This window comes from Strix aluco, chromosome 2, assembly GCF_031877795.1.
Source record: "Strix aluco isolate bStrAlu1 chromosome 2, bStrAlu1.hap1, whole genome shotgun sequence".
NCBI lineage: Eukaryota > Metazoa > Chordata > Aves > Strigiformes > Strigidae > Strix > Strix aluco.
Window position 1 is genome coordinate 126,527,304 of NC_133932.1, and position 15,635 is coordinate 126,542,938.

General features: G+C 41.0%; 1 protein-coding gene across 4 annotated transcripts in view; it reads left to right on the top strand.

The window, feature by feature from the left end:
• The window catches only part of SMCO4 (single-pass membrane protein with coiled-coil domains 4), a 29,341-nt gene extending 17,715 nt beyond the window's left edge, over nucleotides 1-11,626 (top strand). For 3 of the 4 annotated variants that reach the window (XM_074817008.1, XM_074817009.1, XM_074817010.1), the window contains one exon: nucleotides 10,541-11,626. In XM_074817008.1, the coding sequence (XP_074673109.1) occupies nucleotides 10,670-10,849 (180 nt within the window). In that variant the 5' untranslated portion in view covers nucleotides 10,541-10,669 and the 3' untranslated portion in view covers nucleotides 10,850-11,626. Of the gene's footprint in view, nucleotides 1-3,403; nucleotides 3,422-10,540 lie in introns of those variants that run through there. The other variant, XM_074817011.1, reaches the window with a different exon arrangement.
• Nucleotides 11,627-15,635: the final 4,009 nt, after the last annotated feature.

The following is a 15,635-nucleotide window of genomic DNA, read 5'->3' on the forward strand; positions in this document are numbered from 1 at the left end:
CGTAGGGGGATGTAATGTTTTGGTCTTGGTAAGTGATTTAAACTTGTACTTTACAGTGGTTGAACTATGGGACTGATCGATAGCTGTTTGCTGAATGTTGCAGAGGAACTTCTGAGACATTCTTCTCTGACTACCTGGGCTTGCTTGTAACTGACTTTGTTACACACACGGCTCCATAGCATTTACTTTTGCTTCCGAGTGTTTGAGCTGGTGCAAAGTCCTGGCAGTAGGACTGTAATAGGAGTACATAAATAGCTGGTGCAAAAACCAGTGTTGCAGAACTGATTAGGCAAAACAGGGCTTGTGTTTAGAGGGTGGCTTTGCTGGGAAACTCCCTTCGGTTAGACTGTGCAAAACGTTTTTTCTTTCTGTCTCTGTAATTTTATTAAGTCTTAATTAAACTTTCTGCATTTAAATTAGTTTGCATTAATGTCACACTGTCTTATTTTGTGTATACTGACAGACACTAACAGGGATTTGATCAACCTAATCCAGCTGTATGTAATTTTGTGCCTTCTCCTTAAATAATTGCAAACAGAGTCTATCTATCATGGCAGGAAAGCCTGCTGCTTTATTATAATGTGGGATTGTTTAGTGAAATGTAATAAGACTTCAGGTTTAAGCTGGGGAGTAAACAGAATGAGATTTTAATGAGACCAGTGATAGGAAGAAAAAACTCCCCACCCATCCTGTGTTGCAAGTCTTATCTTTCCTTCCCCCCCAAAAACAGTGTCCTGATTGCATTGTTGTCACGCTGATGTTGAGACATTTCTGTGATTTGAAAGGATTTTGGGAAAGGTGCAGATTTCTGGCTGCTGGAGGAAGAGCTCTAGCCTAAACCTGTGGTGCCATTCCAGTGTAAGGTGGAGCTTTTTATTTCATTCATTGATATCTTGATTACCTGGATCAAATGAGAGCCTGTAGAAGGCAACAGAGGTGGGAATGGAATCTGCCAAATGGCAGCAGCATTGCATAAGCTCTGAAACACCTGCCCCGCTTGGAAAACAAGGGAGTAACACAGGCACCCACTTAAATGATTGTATTTGGGTTGATTTCTGTGTGATTTAGTTACTCTCCAGTGTCATGCAGCCCTCCCCTGGCACGTGTACAAGCAGGGAGAGACAGGCATGGTGCCAGCAGTCTTTCCTCAGTCTCCTACTGGAAAACCATCTGTGCCAAGAAAAGCTTGAAAAACCAGAACTTCAGACAAGCCCTGAAGGGGATGAGTTTGAGATCTGAACCCATCATTCAGCATGCTCTGGCATTGCATCCAGTTTGCTTTAAATCTGTGAATGCCTCCAAGTTACTTCATAAAATAAAATGGTGAGCGCCACTGTCGGTGCAGCGCTGTCTATTTTCCCCTGCAGGACTGTCTCAGGACAGTTTCAGGAGTCCAGGTACACATCTGTTTTGCTTTCTGCTCTAGCAGATACTGCTGTATCTTGAGCTAGAAGAGGGAGATTTCTCTTCATGCCTCTGAAGAAACAAACTGTTTCAGAAATAGTTTGAGTGCAGCATACACAGACTGTCTTGTGGTCAGGAAGCACACGTGCTGTTTCTGGATGTTGCCCTGGTACCTTGGGAGCTATTCTTTCAGCTTTTTTCTTCTGTTGGTCACTATCCATTGTTCATTCCTGTCTCTGGTGCAAACACACGCGTGTGTGCACGCGCCCCTGCTGCCCCAGGCTCATCTCTTGCCTTTGTGTTTTTTGTGGTTTTTAGATTTAACAATCTGTTCTTACCGTGGGCATGGATTTTTTGCCTGCCAAGCTTTAGCCTGGACTCAATTTTCAGTGCCAAAGTTTTAATGACAGTAGAATTGCAATGAAAAGCAGCGAGAGTCCCTCAACTCTCCTGTTTGCATTACAAAACTGTAACATCAGGCTTTGGACTTGCTGGTGTTCTGCCTGGTGTGTGTCCCGGGGATCTGTTTCAAAGACGTTTATAGTGATGCTGTCTCACAGAGGGACTGTGTTGGGAACCCGGTAGTTTGAACGGGAGAAGTAACAACGAGACCGCACGCTGGATCGTAGGAAAAGAGTGTTTCCCATCTAGGTCATCATCAGCTCAGAGGATAAGTGCTGCTACCCTCTGGTGACTGTTCAGCCTGTGGTGTGAGTTAGCAGCGACAGTCCAGATCTTGGTGGGCTTGTGACCCTGACGCAGCTGCACTGGAAAACAGAATTTTTTTTTCACACCAGATTCCTATTGCTGCACCTTCTTGCAGATGCCATTGGGTTGGTCTGGGAAAGCAACACAAATTTTGAGGAGCTCTGACACCAATGACTTATTTTTATTTATTTATTTAGTGTTGCTTTTTAGAAACGGAGTGAATTTCCGTAAATACACTGGAAAGATAAATGTTTTGTATCCAAAGGAGTCTTGTCAGGAACAGCTGAGAAAATCACTTTTTAAGAAAACAGCTGAGCAAACACATAATATAGTCGTATGCTAGGTGTTGTGGTTTACTGCATTTATGCGCAAGATCATCTGTATAGATGGAGAATGGCAAGCTCTTTTACAGCCTCCCCTAGGAATTGAATTCATGCAGTGACAGAAATTACGTGTTTGTTTTTCTTGTGTTTTCAGTAAACATTAGTTGCATTTCTTCATTGGACTGCCTGTTGCAAAAGTTGTCTTGATGCTGCTTCTTTATCTACAAAGAAAAATACGAGTTATTTATCCATCTGTTCGTGGAGCAAAAGGACTTGCCTTTTTATTTATTTTTTTTAATTGAATTGCTGCATTCAGGGCAGATAGGATTGTACTGCAACATGTATGCGCCAAAAATACCATCACCTCATCTCTGTTTAACAGTGCCTTCCCAGATACAGAGATCATGGCTTTTTGTTTCTAATTCAGATTACTGGCTATATCCAAGCCCTCAGAATTGTGAAAATCATATTGAAATAGCTTTCTGCTTCGGCAGCCTTGCTCTCTCTGACTTTCTGGCAGCATTCAGTGCTGGCTTTCATTTTCCAAATGCTGTGAGTAGTTTTGAGACTCTCAAAGCTACATTTACAGTAAATGTGATGTTGCAGTAATGATGGGTCAATTCAGATTTAGGTCTGTAATTTGGAAGAAAAGCCACTACCCCTCACTAAAAGATAATGTTAAACTGACTTCAAACAGCATCTTAATAGTTCCATATTGTTATGCGTGTAATTAAAAGCTTTTACCCTTGAAAACAAGGTTGTTTTGATTTGCTAATCATAATTCCTTGCTACAGTCAAATAGACTGAGGTAAATTTTTATTATATTAAGAATTGGCCACATGTGGTAATGTGAAAATCCATTTTTCACAGAGCAAACAATTTTTTCTTAATGCTTTTCTTCGTTTTTAGCGCACTCTGAAATCATGACAGATAGTGTCACCAAAACATGAAGATCTCAAATTTAGCGTTGCAAGCATTATCTTCAGGTATGCATCAATTCTGCTCTGCAACTTCTGGTTAAAAGTAACAAGCTGGGTGACCCAGAGCATTTGATAGTGCAGAAGCCAATTATTTGTGTGGCTGTTCATGCAGAGTCCTTGCATGCTTAGGTTGCTTGTGTTTCATTAGGGGGATGGTTTATACAAATTAAAAGTTTCTTTTTTAAGCAGGAGATAATCATTTCCCCTTGTTAGTGGTCACACACCAGTTGTGTTTCAGTACCAAAAGGAACTGTCCTGCAACTGGAACATTCACTTCACCATGGGGCCAATTTTGTGTTGCTGAAAGTGGGTTGGCTGGGGAGTTTTGGGGAGAGGGAGGGAGGATGTGACTGGGATTAGTGTTTTGTTAATCCTCTGGGCAGGCTTGCTCTTTAGGGTTCAGCTTTCTTAGTCAAATTGGCAAATCTCTGCTCTATCCATCTTTGTCACCCACACAAGTGATTACACAGAACATTTTGCTCCTGTAGAGCCTGTCAAATAATGAAGATTTTTTTTTTAAACTATCATTTTACATTTAGTGTATAAAATGGAGTGTAATAATTATGCTTGAATGTGATAGAAATAGTGCTGGACAATCACTACTGCAGTTGCATAAAAACTGTTACAATCGGGTTTTTTTGGGGGTTTTTTTTCTGTTTTTTTAATGTTCCTTCCTCAGAGCCAGGTTCCAAAGGCATTAGGTGATTAATGCATTTGACACAAACACAGGAGCAGGTTTAGCTTCTGTCTTGGTGTGGGAGTTGGGTGTAAACTGCTCTAAGTGCTCTGCAAATCTTACCCAGGTAGCAGCCACCCAAAGGGATGAAGGTGTTCTTCAGAGAAGATCTAAGGATTGTTATTTTTATCTCTTACACCTGCCAAAACTGAAACACAAGGGAAAAAACAAGGGACAGAGTTGGACCTGGGTAGATGAAGAGGCTCTGTGCAAAACTGAGGTCTCTGGGGACTCCATCTAGAGCTCCGTGCACAAGTATTCCTGTTTGTAAATCTGTCCCAAGCTCCTATTGAAATACTTTCTTAAAATTCTCTTTCAGCTGCATTTCTAAGCTGGCCAAATCACCTTGAAATTGGTGACCTTGCTGATGCTACTCTAGAATGGCCAGACCTTAGAGCTGCAGGAAAGAAAATTCCTCATCCAAAATGTGGTATTTCACTTCAAGGTAAAATCAGTTATAGAGTAATGATAGAAAAAGTAGCCTAAAACAAGTCTTGTCCTTTATTAAATAGTACCCAGGTTTTGTGTAACAGTATTACATGCAGTTCAATAATTTATTAAAAAAGCCCAGAACATTTGCATGGTTTCAAAGGTATGAAATAACATGTATGTGTTGATTAGACCCAACTTTAATTAAGGGTACAAGTAAGAATGACATTACTTCAGCAATGTGTTGGTCCTGGGCTCCCTGTGCTGGCTGGGGCAGCACATCAGGTTTCCTTCTGCTCTGTCAGGAGCTGCCATCTCCTTGTGGTGACCACAGGCTTGGCTGCAGTGAAGTTGAAGCTGTGTGAGGTAAGGGAGGAGTAAAGCTTCTTGTGTAGGAGATCCTGCACAGCCGCTCCTGGCAGCCCAGAGGTGCTGTGTTCATTCTGCTGGGACCATGGCAGCACAGCAAGGAGCAATCCATTTTCACTGCTGGGAAGGGTGGTCTTTATCATGAAGCTGGGGTGTGCTCCTGTTTTAGTGACCGCTGAGTGCTTCCCTGCTAACCAGGCTTCCTCTTGCCCTTTGGGTCCCCACTGCAGCCTCTTTCCATACTCAACTCTTCTTCCAGCCTCCTTACAGCAGCTCCAGCTGCAGTGCCCTAAACAGTCATCCCAGTAGCAAAAACAAGTAACAAGCTGATAAGTTTGTTGGTTTTAGTTCTTGACTCTGCTGGTGTGCTCTGGTGATTGGGAACTACTGGTTTTGGGGCTTTTTAATGCTCAAATAACCTTAAGAGTATTGTCTGCTTAGGTGTCCTGTGTTCTTTTTCCCTACTGCTGGCAGGCAGTTTGAATACAGTGTGTGCTGGTTGTCTGCTGGTTTGTTGTTTGGTTTTATTTTTAATGCCTCAGTAACATCCATGGCCCTAGGGGAAAATTTAAATGATAAAAATTAATTCTTGTCAGATTGGTTGTTTGAATTTCAAGATGTTTTGCTGTTCCAGAAATGTTACCGTGCTCAGTAGCAGGATCATGAGGCCAGGTTAATCCAAATTGGCTTACAAACACTTGTAATTTTGGATTTGGAGAAAAATTATTCAGCTTAACATGGCTAATACATTCATGCTGTAAGGTTGGTGATAATAACTTCTTTAGACGTCTAGACGTGTGATTATACTAAGAGCAGATAAACAAAATCTTTTGTGCATGTGTAGCGTGTAGAAGGAGATGCAGAACTGCAGTACTCTGCAAGTGCTGGTGTAGCTGGAGTCAGCGCTGCCGTTCCTGGCTTGCAGGAATAGCCATGTGTGGTGTGAGGAGCTTTTAATTGCAAATTACTAATGGTCAGAGTTAATTTTACAAAAAAAAGGAGACAGTGGATTGCCATAAATTCTGGTTGGAACGTTGTGATATGTTTTGAAGGATAGCAGTCCCCACAAGTTTCACTTACAGCCTTCTGGTACAAAATTATCCCTGCTTAACCACAGTTGTCTTGCTTTAGGATGTTGGCAAATGCTTCAGCACTGGTATGAATGACTTCAGCAAGTCCACTGATTTATGCTTTTAGGTTTTGAGGTTAGCTCTGCAAAAACAGTCAGAGTAACTTAACCCAGAAGGTAGAATGAAGAGCACTTTTATATATAAAAAGCAATTTGGATGATGGGCAAGGAGGAATGTAATTGCTCTAGATGTCAAGCCAGGGTACTAAATTTGCGAATTTTTGTTATGTTGAAGAATGACATCTTTAGGCTTGTCTTCAGTAGCTTGAACTTTTTAATGTTTTTTTCTGCTTGAAACCTTAGCTTTTCAGTGTCAAGTTGGAGCCCTGCAGTGTCAGAGAGAAGAGGTAGACTCTGTGAAATGGATGTTTCAAACCAATATATGAAGTCAACACTCATTTTCTTGACTTGGCAATTGAGATGGTTCTTTCTAGCCAGCACATTCTTGCTTTGGGGGGAGACTTTGCTATAGTGAACTTAAATAATCTCACCGCATGTAATTTTAATATCAAATTTTAAATTGCATAATTCATAAAAGGAAGGTGAAGTTACAGTCTGGCTAGTGCCACGACTCCTGTCACACTGTTGCGGACTACAGATGTTCTACTTTTGCTAGAGTCTTAATCCCTTCTACTGCTATTCCTACAGATGTCCCAGTTGAGAAAGTTGGGGACTTTCCAGTAAAAGCAGTAGTTGAATTAGTTTGGTGATCATGACCAGCCTTGGCAGACGCTTGGGCCAGGTTGAGCAGTTAACAGAAAGGGGAAGCAGCCTTAGGAGGATGCATACAGTCTGCGGCGGTGAGCCCTCTCCTGTTCGGGGGAGACTGGGAATGGAAAGGAGACTCAAAGCTTCTGTTTCAGGAGAAGAGGTGAGTTTCCAGTTCTTCTGCAGAGTGAGGTTAGCTGGTCATGAAGGTTAGAGTCTGCACAAGATTGAAGTATGTGTGGGACATGACTTTCTCATTGACCTCTGACAGCGACTTGCTCTAAGATGTTTTAAGTGGGCAGTGCTAACTAGGCTGTTAATTACACCCATCCCAATTCTATATTATTTCCTTCCTCTTTTCACTTGAGTTCAGCCTTCCAGTGCACAAGCAGGGTGATTACTGGCCGAAGGAGGATGTAGCTCAGTAATGTGGGATAATTTGTTTTCACGGGCTGTGTATGGCACAGGGATATGAGACCCTAACATTGTAATCCAGACCCTGGCACTGACTTGCTGTACTTCATGTATCTGTTTTTTCCTTGCTGTAATTGTCAGCAGTCACCTGCCTTCCAGTGAAGTCCACAGGTGGCCAGTAAGAGGCTTGGCAGCAGAAGGAGATAGCAGTGGCACTCTTACTCCATTTGCACAACGTGGGCTGTAGAATTTTGTCTTCTGCAACTGAGCACTGGTTTTTAAGTGCTCTTTCATACCAACACGAACATAGCAGCATGTACAACATCCTGGACCTTTCCTGTGGGGGAGTGTTGTCTCTTGCAGCAACTGTCTAATACTGGCAGGCGTGTCCGGGCTCCTCGCGGCAGCAGGAGCCTGGCAGCAACTTGCAGAGCTTCACTGCTTCCATTTTTATGGTTCAGTTAAGATGAACCCCAAGGCTCATTTCTCTGAAAACTGTGGGCCAGTTTCTGCGCAAGGCCATCTCTGCCAGTAACAAAGCCAAGTAACCCAATCTATTGGAAATGTATTTGGAGATTGATGCCAGATTCCCAAACTGCAGAGCATCAGCTTGCAATTCAAGTGGTGCTGACATTTGCGGGAAGGCTTTCTGTACTAAGCCATCAGATGTTAGCTAGTGTATGTAATTAACTTGGTATAATTTTGCTTCAGAATGAAATATTCATTCAAAAGAGACTTAAAAAACATCCTGATGTTTTTAATGTCTGAGTAGCAAGTGATGCTGTGTAGAGCAAGGCATACATTTATTGTTGGAGAGACTGGTTTCATGGCAACTCCTGTTTGTTACTATGGTACACAGAAAGTCCCAAAGGCTTTTACTGTCCATCACTTCTTGGGTCTTGTGAGTAATCTGGATACAAAACCCACTGATGTATGTTAACAGTGGAGACGGAAAACAGTATGAAAATAATGTAGCCTGAAGTGCTTTGGTTGTCTAATTATCTCAAAGGGCAAATGTAAAACTTAATTTTGCATAGTAGTTTTTCTAAAGTTTGGTAGTAAAGCTTGTGACCAGAGCAGGAGGAGAGGGAACAGAAATGGAAGGGGTAAAACAAAGATTTCTTTTGCCCCAGAGGCAGTTCAGGAGTTAGAGAAGTGATAAACAACAAAACAAACCAGAAGCCCATAGCTTGCAGGAGATGGAATACCAAAGACTCTGCCTGGAATCAGTAAGACGAGTTGAGGATTTGCTGAGAAGAAACAGTTATGAAAATTTAGAAATGAAGTAGGGTATTGTGTGTAGTTGCTTCATCCAATTCCTATTTACCTCCCCATTATGGAGTTCACTGACCACTTCTGGTCTCTCTAAATGTGCTACGTATTTTGATTCTCATGCTGCAGCTTGCAGAAGGAATGGGTTCTTTCTCAGACTTGAACTTCATTGTTTCCTCTTTTGAAAATCATCCCAGGCACCAAAATTGCCCTTTTGTGCTTTATCAAAACTGAAATGAAGTGTTTGCTTCAGAGCGCAGGTTGAATTTGCAAAGTTTATGATCAGAAGAAACAACTACTTGAAAGATGTGTGTACATGGGATGCAGAATCAGTGAATCCAGCTGAACACTGAGATCCTGTCATGCCTTTTTTTTTTTTTTAAGATTATATCCAGGAAGGACCACGTAAAGACAGAAATACTGACACATTGATTTGCTATTAGTTTCCCAGTACCACATGGTTGCTCTATTCACTTCTGTAAATTCAAATTAGTAGAGTTATTCCACATTTTACCCTAACTGATGCAATGTCTCACCAACCTAATTAGCTGGATGAGAATCAGAGCAGGCAGGCTGCTGCTGTTACGAGAAGGGAGGAACACTCTGTTGTAGGTGCACATAACCTGTAGCTGATTTTTGTTTTGTACATGAGCATTTTAGTTTGGTTTTGCTTCTGTGGTGAGGCTGACAAATAAGGTTGAGGGCTAACTCCCAACAGAAAGCATCACACTTTCAGTGAAAACCTCTTCTTTTTTTTTTTAAAAAAAAGTAGTCATAAGACAACCTGTAACATTGACCAGAGATGACAGAAACATCAAGAGGAAATCATGTCTGTGATGAACTGAGTGAGATTTGCAGCTTTGCTTGTTGACACATGCTCCTCACCTACAGCGGCAAGCTAAAATCACCTTTATATTTTGATATAAAGAAGAGAGAGAGAGAAGAGGCCGTTGCATTAACCCACTACTTTCTACAATACATTTTATTCTGAGGATATCAGAGTGATGGAAAAGCATCAGTTCATAGTTTACTTCAACTCAGTATTTGACATCAGTAATTGTTACCCTCCATATCTGTGTTGAGATACCATCTGGCCTGTATCCAGATATTGTGCTGTTGCAGAAATAGAGGTTGTGGCTAAGAGGATGTAGCCAAACAGTTGGCATCCTCCCTCCCCCCACAGGCAGTGAATTACACAGCTGTAGGCAGCTTAGAGGCAAAAAAACCTTAGGGTATGGAAATATTAAGGACCTACTAATTCTCCTTATTTCAGAGAGGCTTTCATGTCATGCAGTGGCTTTGTTAATCTCACTTTATAGATACTTCTGCTTTTAAAAATTGGTCTAGTAGACTTCAGAGCACCCACCTTATTAATGACTGCTTGTCTACACCAGTGATTTGTAAGCAGGCTGGTTATCACTTGGGATCTTTTTCATATAAAAATGACAGCTGTAGTAAGAGTGACAGCACTGAGTCATGTTATGATTTAGACTTTGTTCTATGGCAGCAGGGCCAGAAGGATAAGTTAAGCAGCTCTTTCCCCACATTTCTTCCTGTTAGAATACCCTTTATTCCAGTACCTGGTGTGGATGATAAATGCCTAATGCTTTTCCTTACGGCAGGGTGTGTGCTTGCCCGCCCTTGTTCTGCAGGTTTGTGGGGAGCTGCAGACCTTTAGCTGGGAGCCTGCTGCTGTTACAAGCAGGGGCAGCTGGTACTCTGACGCAAGACTAATTCATATTATTTTCATTAAGTCTTTAGCTGTGTTATCTTCTTTGCCTTGGAGGATAAAATGTATGGTGCTGGGCTTTGTTTCTGGCTTAACAGAGTGCAAGTTCGGTGCTCTTGGACAAATAAACACACCGTGATGAACTGCTGTAGTTTTTATGGGGAAAGTGTTACTGATGAGCTGAGCAAGCGCACCGCGATTCCGTTTCCTTAAAAGAAACTTCATAGATATTGGTGCCAGTTAGATAAAAGATTTACCAAGTGGAGCTGCAAATAGTTTTAATAACTGGAATATGTGTAGCTCTTGCTCAGAAGAGTTGCTTTTTTCCTTCTCTTGCAGTTTCTTGCACAGCCAGCCACTTGAAAGAGAAGGAATTCTTCAACCCCTTGTTTCAGAAGACCTTGGACTATTTTCTGCTGTTCAGCTCCTTTCCTCCCCCATTTCTGTGAACAAGATCCTGACAGGAGGATGAGGCAGCTAAGAGGAAAACCCAAAAAAGAGACCTCCAAAGATAAAAAGGAGAGAAAACAGGCAATGCAAGAGGCCCGGCAACAAATCACCACCGTCGTGCTTCCCACGCTGGCTGTTGTAGTACTGCTGATTGTTGTATTTGTTTACGTAGCGACTCGTCCAAATACAACTGAATGATGCAGCTTTTCAGACTTTATAGCTTTGAGGTATTAATAATTTTATCAAGAGCCGAAAGGAACTCTCTGCCACCCTTCTACTACTCTACAAAGGAACTTGCTGGTATTTTCAGTCTTTCTCTTTGTTAGGGTCCTGCAGATTCTATTTAGGAATGTAACATAAAACGTATTAGTGAATGTGCCAGTACGTTTTATGGTCCAGTTCATGTGCCTTTCAGACTTTTAAAATGGTGTTTTTCTTAAATCTGTTTGAAGCTCTATATTGTAAAAGGAAATCGTGTTCTGCTATAAATTTGTAAAAAATCAGCTTCCAGCTTTTATCACTGTTAAGGATAACGTTGCTCCCATGAGCTCTTGTCTATTTCAGAACTTCCAAAGAAGTACATTTCTTCTTTGTACTTAATGTCATATGAAGTGCTTTGATTCAGAAAGGATATATTTATTTTTTGCATAAAAGAGAGAAGTCTTACTTGGAATCTTCAAATTATTTTGCAAAAAATGTGACTTATTGTGAAAGCCTACACTGTATAATAATTTTTTCATTAAACACTATATAGTTCACTCAAAGAATTTTTTTTTTTTTGCTATGAGATGCCAACATGCAAAGTGAATACTTCAGGATCTGCCAGAAGGAATCTTCCAGAACTTGGAAAGGAAGATTTTACCAGTTTATGGTGAAGTAACTAATAACAAACTACATAAACACAGATAGTTGTTTATCTGAATGTTAAATATTTAAATCTGTATAAGTGGCAATAAAAAGGTGATTTTGAATACAGCCCTTGATATTTTTTTTTAAGGAAATAAAAGTAACATTAGTGTAACTTAGGTCTCTGATCTACTTGCTGAAGTGAGATGCTGTCCTGTGACAAGCCCCTCTTCCCCGCACTTAAAGGAAGCTGTGAGCACAACTCAGAGGCAGTTTTATTCTAGGAAATGAAGCTATAAATTCGGATCAAAATGCTTCAGTAATCCTGTGTTCTTTTACAGCCATTTCTCATCCAAATATTTTAAGGTACTCAGTAAGCATTAACCTTCAGAAGACTTTAGGGAGGGAATTGGAGAACTTTTGACTGCTGCTTAAATACAGACCAAGCAGGGAAGAATGTGATGCTGCAGTGCACTGAAGCGTAGCAGGACATATTTCTGTGCCAGAAGTCAAAGACCCCTCCAGTCTTTAATTCATGTGCTGTCTTTTGACACAGGGATAGTCCCAATGAAGTCACAGGATCAGAGTGGTTTGGGTTGGAAGGGACCTTAAAGATCATCTAGTTCCAAATGCCCTGCCATGGGCAGGGACACCTTCCACTAGACCAGGTTGCTCTAAGCCCCGTCCAGCCTGGCCTTGAACACTTCCAGGGAGGGGGCAGCCACAACTTCTCTGGGCAACCTGTTCACCACCCTCACAGTGAAGAATTTCTTCCTTATAGCTAATCTAAATCTACCCTTTTTTAGTTTAAAGCCATTACCCCTTGTCCTATCCCTACGTGCCTTTGTAAAAGTCTCTCTCAGGCTTTCACTGTGTATTTCAATTCCCTCAGATGTGCAATTTTACTGAGTGCTAATTGAGAGGAAAATAGTGTTATGCATTCTGAATTGTTCCTTATGCAGAAGTTAGAATTGATCTCACAGTTTGACTCTTAAAAAAAAAAAAAATTTTCTCTAGTAAGCAGTGAAGTTGGATTCTGACATTTTCTACCAAATTCCCTTTTACTGGTATTGGATGTGAGAATGTGCATTTGGAAAAATGTTATGAAGCCTTTGTAGACAGAAACTGTCAAAAATCACTGGGAAGTAATTGGGAAGTAAATTACTGGCAGTTGCCCAAATGTCAACTCCTGTGAACTTCTCAACTGAAGGTGTGTCTCTGGTTTTTTAACTGTATGTATTACTCCAACTGTCAGTTGCCTTCAAAAATGTTTTAGAAATGGGGTTTCAAACCTTCTCCCAGAATACAGTAGCTTGTGGGCAAAATGGAATGATTTATTGCAAGCATTTTACCAGAAAACCCATGCTGAGATACTTCTGCAGTGTCTTATGATATGGTTTCCAAGAGTGCTCATTATCAGGTGAAGTAATTAAAAATCTGCCATTGCCTTCTGATAAATCAAGTGACAGAAGCAATTTTTTAAAACCGATTTCTCAAAGCATAGATCAAATCTGAGTCAAATACTTAAAGATCAAGGCTTGAATGGAGTTTTATAAATGTCTTCGAATTACTAAAAAAATAAAGGAATCTTGTCAAGTATTCTTGCAATGGGTAAGTGCCCACGTGTGTTACATGTGGCACCAGCTCCCTAAAACCAAGTGAGAGAAGCCAACGACACTGCCTGTGGTCTGAAGGAAGAACTATACGTATTTTCAGAGCTCAGACAAATTGTCTCTCGGTCTTCTGTTTCAATCCATCTACAAGAAAATGCTTGTTCATTCACATCCTGATGTTCAGTAAACAGCATTTTAAAATACATACAGCAGAGAAAACGCACCATTCTTTCTTCAGACTAGTTATGTTTGGCGCCTGGATGTTCAGGTTTGAATGCTCCTGTAGCTCTGTGATGTAGATGTGAACTAGAGCCTGCGCTTTGAGCCTCTGCATCACAGAGACATTTCTTACCAGGGGAGGTAGTTTCAGTTCACGTGCCATACACCAGCAAAGCAAAGTCCTGCCATCCATGTCCCAGCCGATCAGCATCACTATGGATGGAGCTGTTAGCTGATGCTGCCTTCTGTGCACCACCTTTAATCTGGTTGAAAATACAGTGCTTACATGGGATACTGAGGACCAGGACTTCTGTAGGATTTCTTGCTCTATCTGGGATTGTACAAGGGTTCACGCTCAGTAAAGTAAATCCTACATCTGTCACAGGAAATCAGTGGCAGGATGGTTTAGGACACTTCTTTGCACACAAACATGTTCTTGGAAGTTAACTGGGCAAACACATTCTTGATTAATCTGTTTCAAAGCCCCTAGCAGTTTGGTTATGAGCAGAGTAGAGGAACAAACCGACTGGTTTGTTGGTTTAGGAAGGGACACTGGAGCACATTGTATCAGTGTCTTGGGGCATTGCTCAATCCACTAGTGGAAATTTAGGAGTGATACATTAAATTGCAGCCTCTTTATGGATTTGAGAGTGTCCATCTGATTAAATAGTAACTCGGACACAGTGAACTTTGAAATCTGAACCCTGCAGTGAGGAAGAAAACAACACACAATTGCCACATTCGTTTGGCCAATTCAGATGAGTTCTGCTATGAACAATCTTTAACCTCGCATTTTCTCAGCAGACTGCTGTGTCTGAGAAGAAAAAAAACTTCACTAGCACAAAGCAGTTGGTGTAAAATCTAGTGGATAGCTATTTTGCACAGAATTAAATGAGAAAAGAAGTGATTGTGGATGATACAATTTGCTGTTGCAGGCTGTAAAGCCAGATGGGAACGTAATGCCATCCTCCATATGATGCAGGCTAAGGACCTTCCCCCAGTGCCGTCTGCCTCCTTCCACTATTTGGTCTCTGGGAGACCCATGGGCAGAAAGCTGCAGGACGTACCTAAGCTGGCTGTGTAAATAAAACTTGGATGACTGGCATGACATACCATAGATGTAAAATCACCTGGGGGTCATCTCATTAGACAGCTCTGTTGATGACTTCTTTGTCATTCCCACTGGTGGTGTTTAGTGGTGGTGGGCTTGATTCTGTGCACTGTTGTACCGCCATTAAATCAGGAATTATAACCAGTTACATTACGATAAAACCAGAACAGGGAGACTGGAGGGTTAGGCGCTTTCTGTTGCATCTCTGATCACAGCACAGATTTATTAGCCTTTGGGTAAGCTAAAGCCATTGATTAAGTCTACCCCTTGGAAAAGTAAGAAGGCTTTGCCTGTAATTTTTCATAATGTTTGTCCATTTTTGTTTTCATTTGGCACTGTACTTTGCTGCTGTTGTTTGCATGGTTCAGAGTACCCACTGTCTGACACTCTCCCATAATCATACTCCTAAATTTCCCATACAAAAAAGGAGGAAAAAATGGTAGGAAGAAAATGTGCTAAATACCCAACTTTCCTATGAGCCACTTTTAAATGTTTCTGTTCAGTTACTGTCATTTCACTGACAGCCCCTCAGAGTAAGTTTCGGGAAGTGAGCTGGACAGCAATGGTCTGGCAGCTCTTATACCACTAACTATTTCAAAATTGTATCTTGATGAAACATGTTGGCAACTGTGTGTACATGACCTCTGGTTTTCCTTCAACAAAAAAAAGCTGGTGGCAGCCTGAACCATTGTTCTCTTTATTTAAAACAAGTCTTTCAACTGGGAGCCAAAAAAATGCTTTTCGGTAAAGCTTTGAAAAATCATAAAAGAAGTCCAGCAGCTTACAAGAATTTTCCATTGCCCAGCTATTCACAAAGTAGAACAGAAATTTTCTGTATGTTTTGGGTAATCTGTAGCTCCTGAACATTGCACCTTGTCCTGTCAAATGAAGTTATGATTAATAATTCATTTTTTTCATTTTTATTGGTGCTTTCAGGCATTTATAGACTTGGACCCTTCTGATTATTCCTTTTTTGACAATATACATACATCTCCAATCCCTGTTCATAACGTATGTAATTTCTCAGTCTTTATGATTTCTGCTGTCCATCATTCTTTAAAAAATTTTCCAAATGACTTGAAATGTGGTACATGTTATACAAACTACTTTTGATGATAACATCAGGAATATGTATCCTCCTTCATAAACCTCTCACCAGTTCGTTTAGGTTTCTACCTTTAAATACAATTAAAGT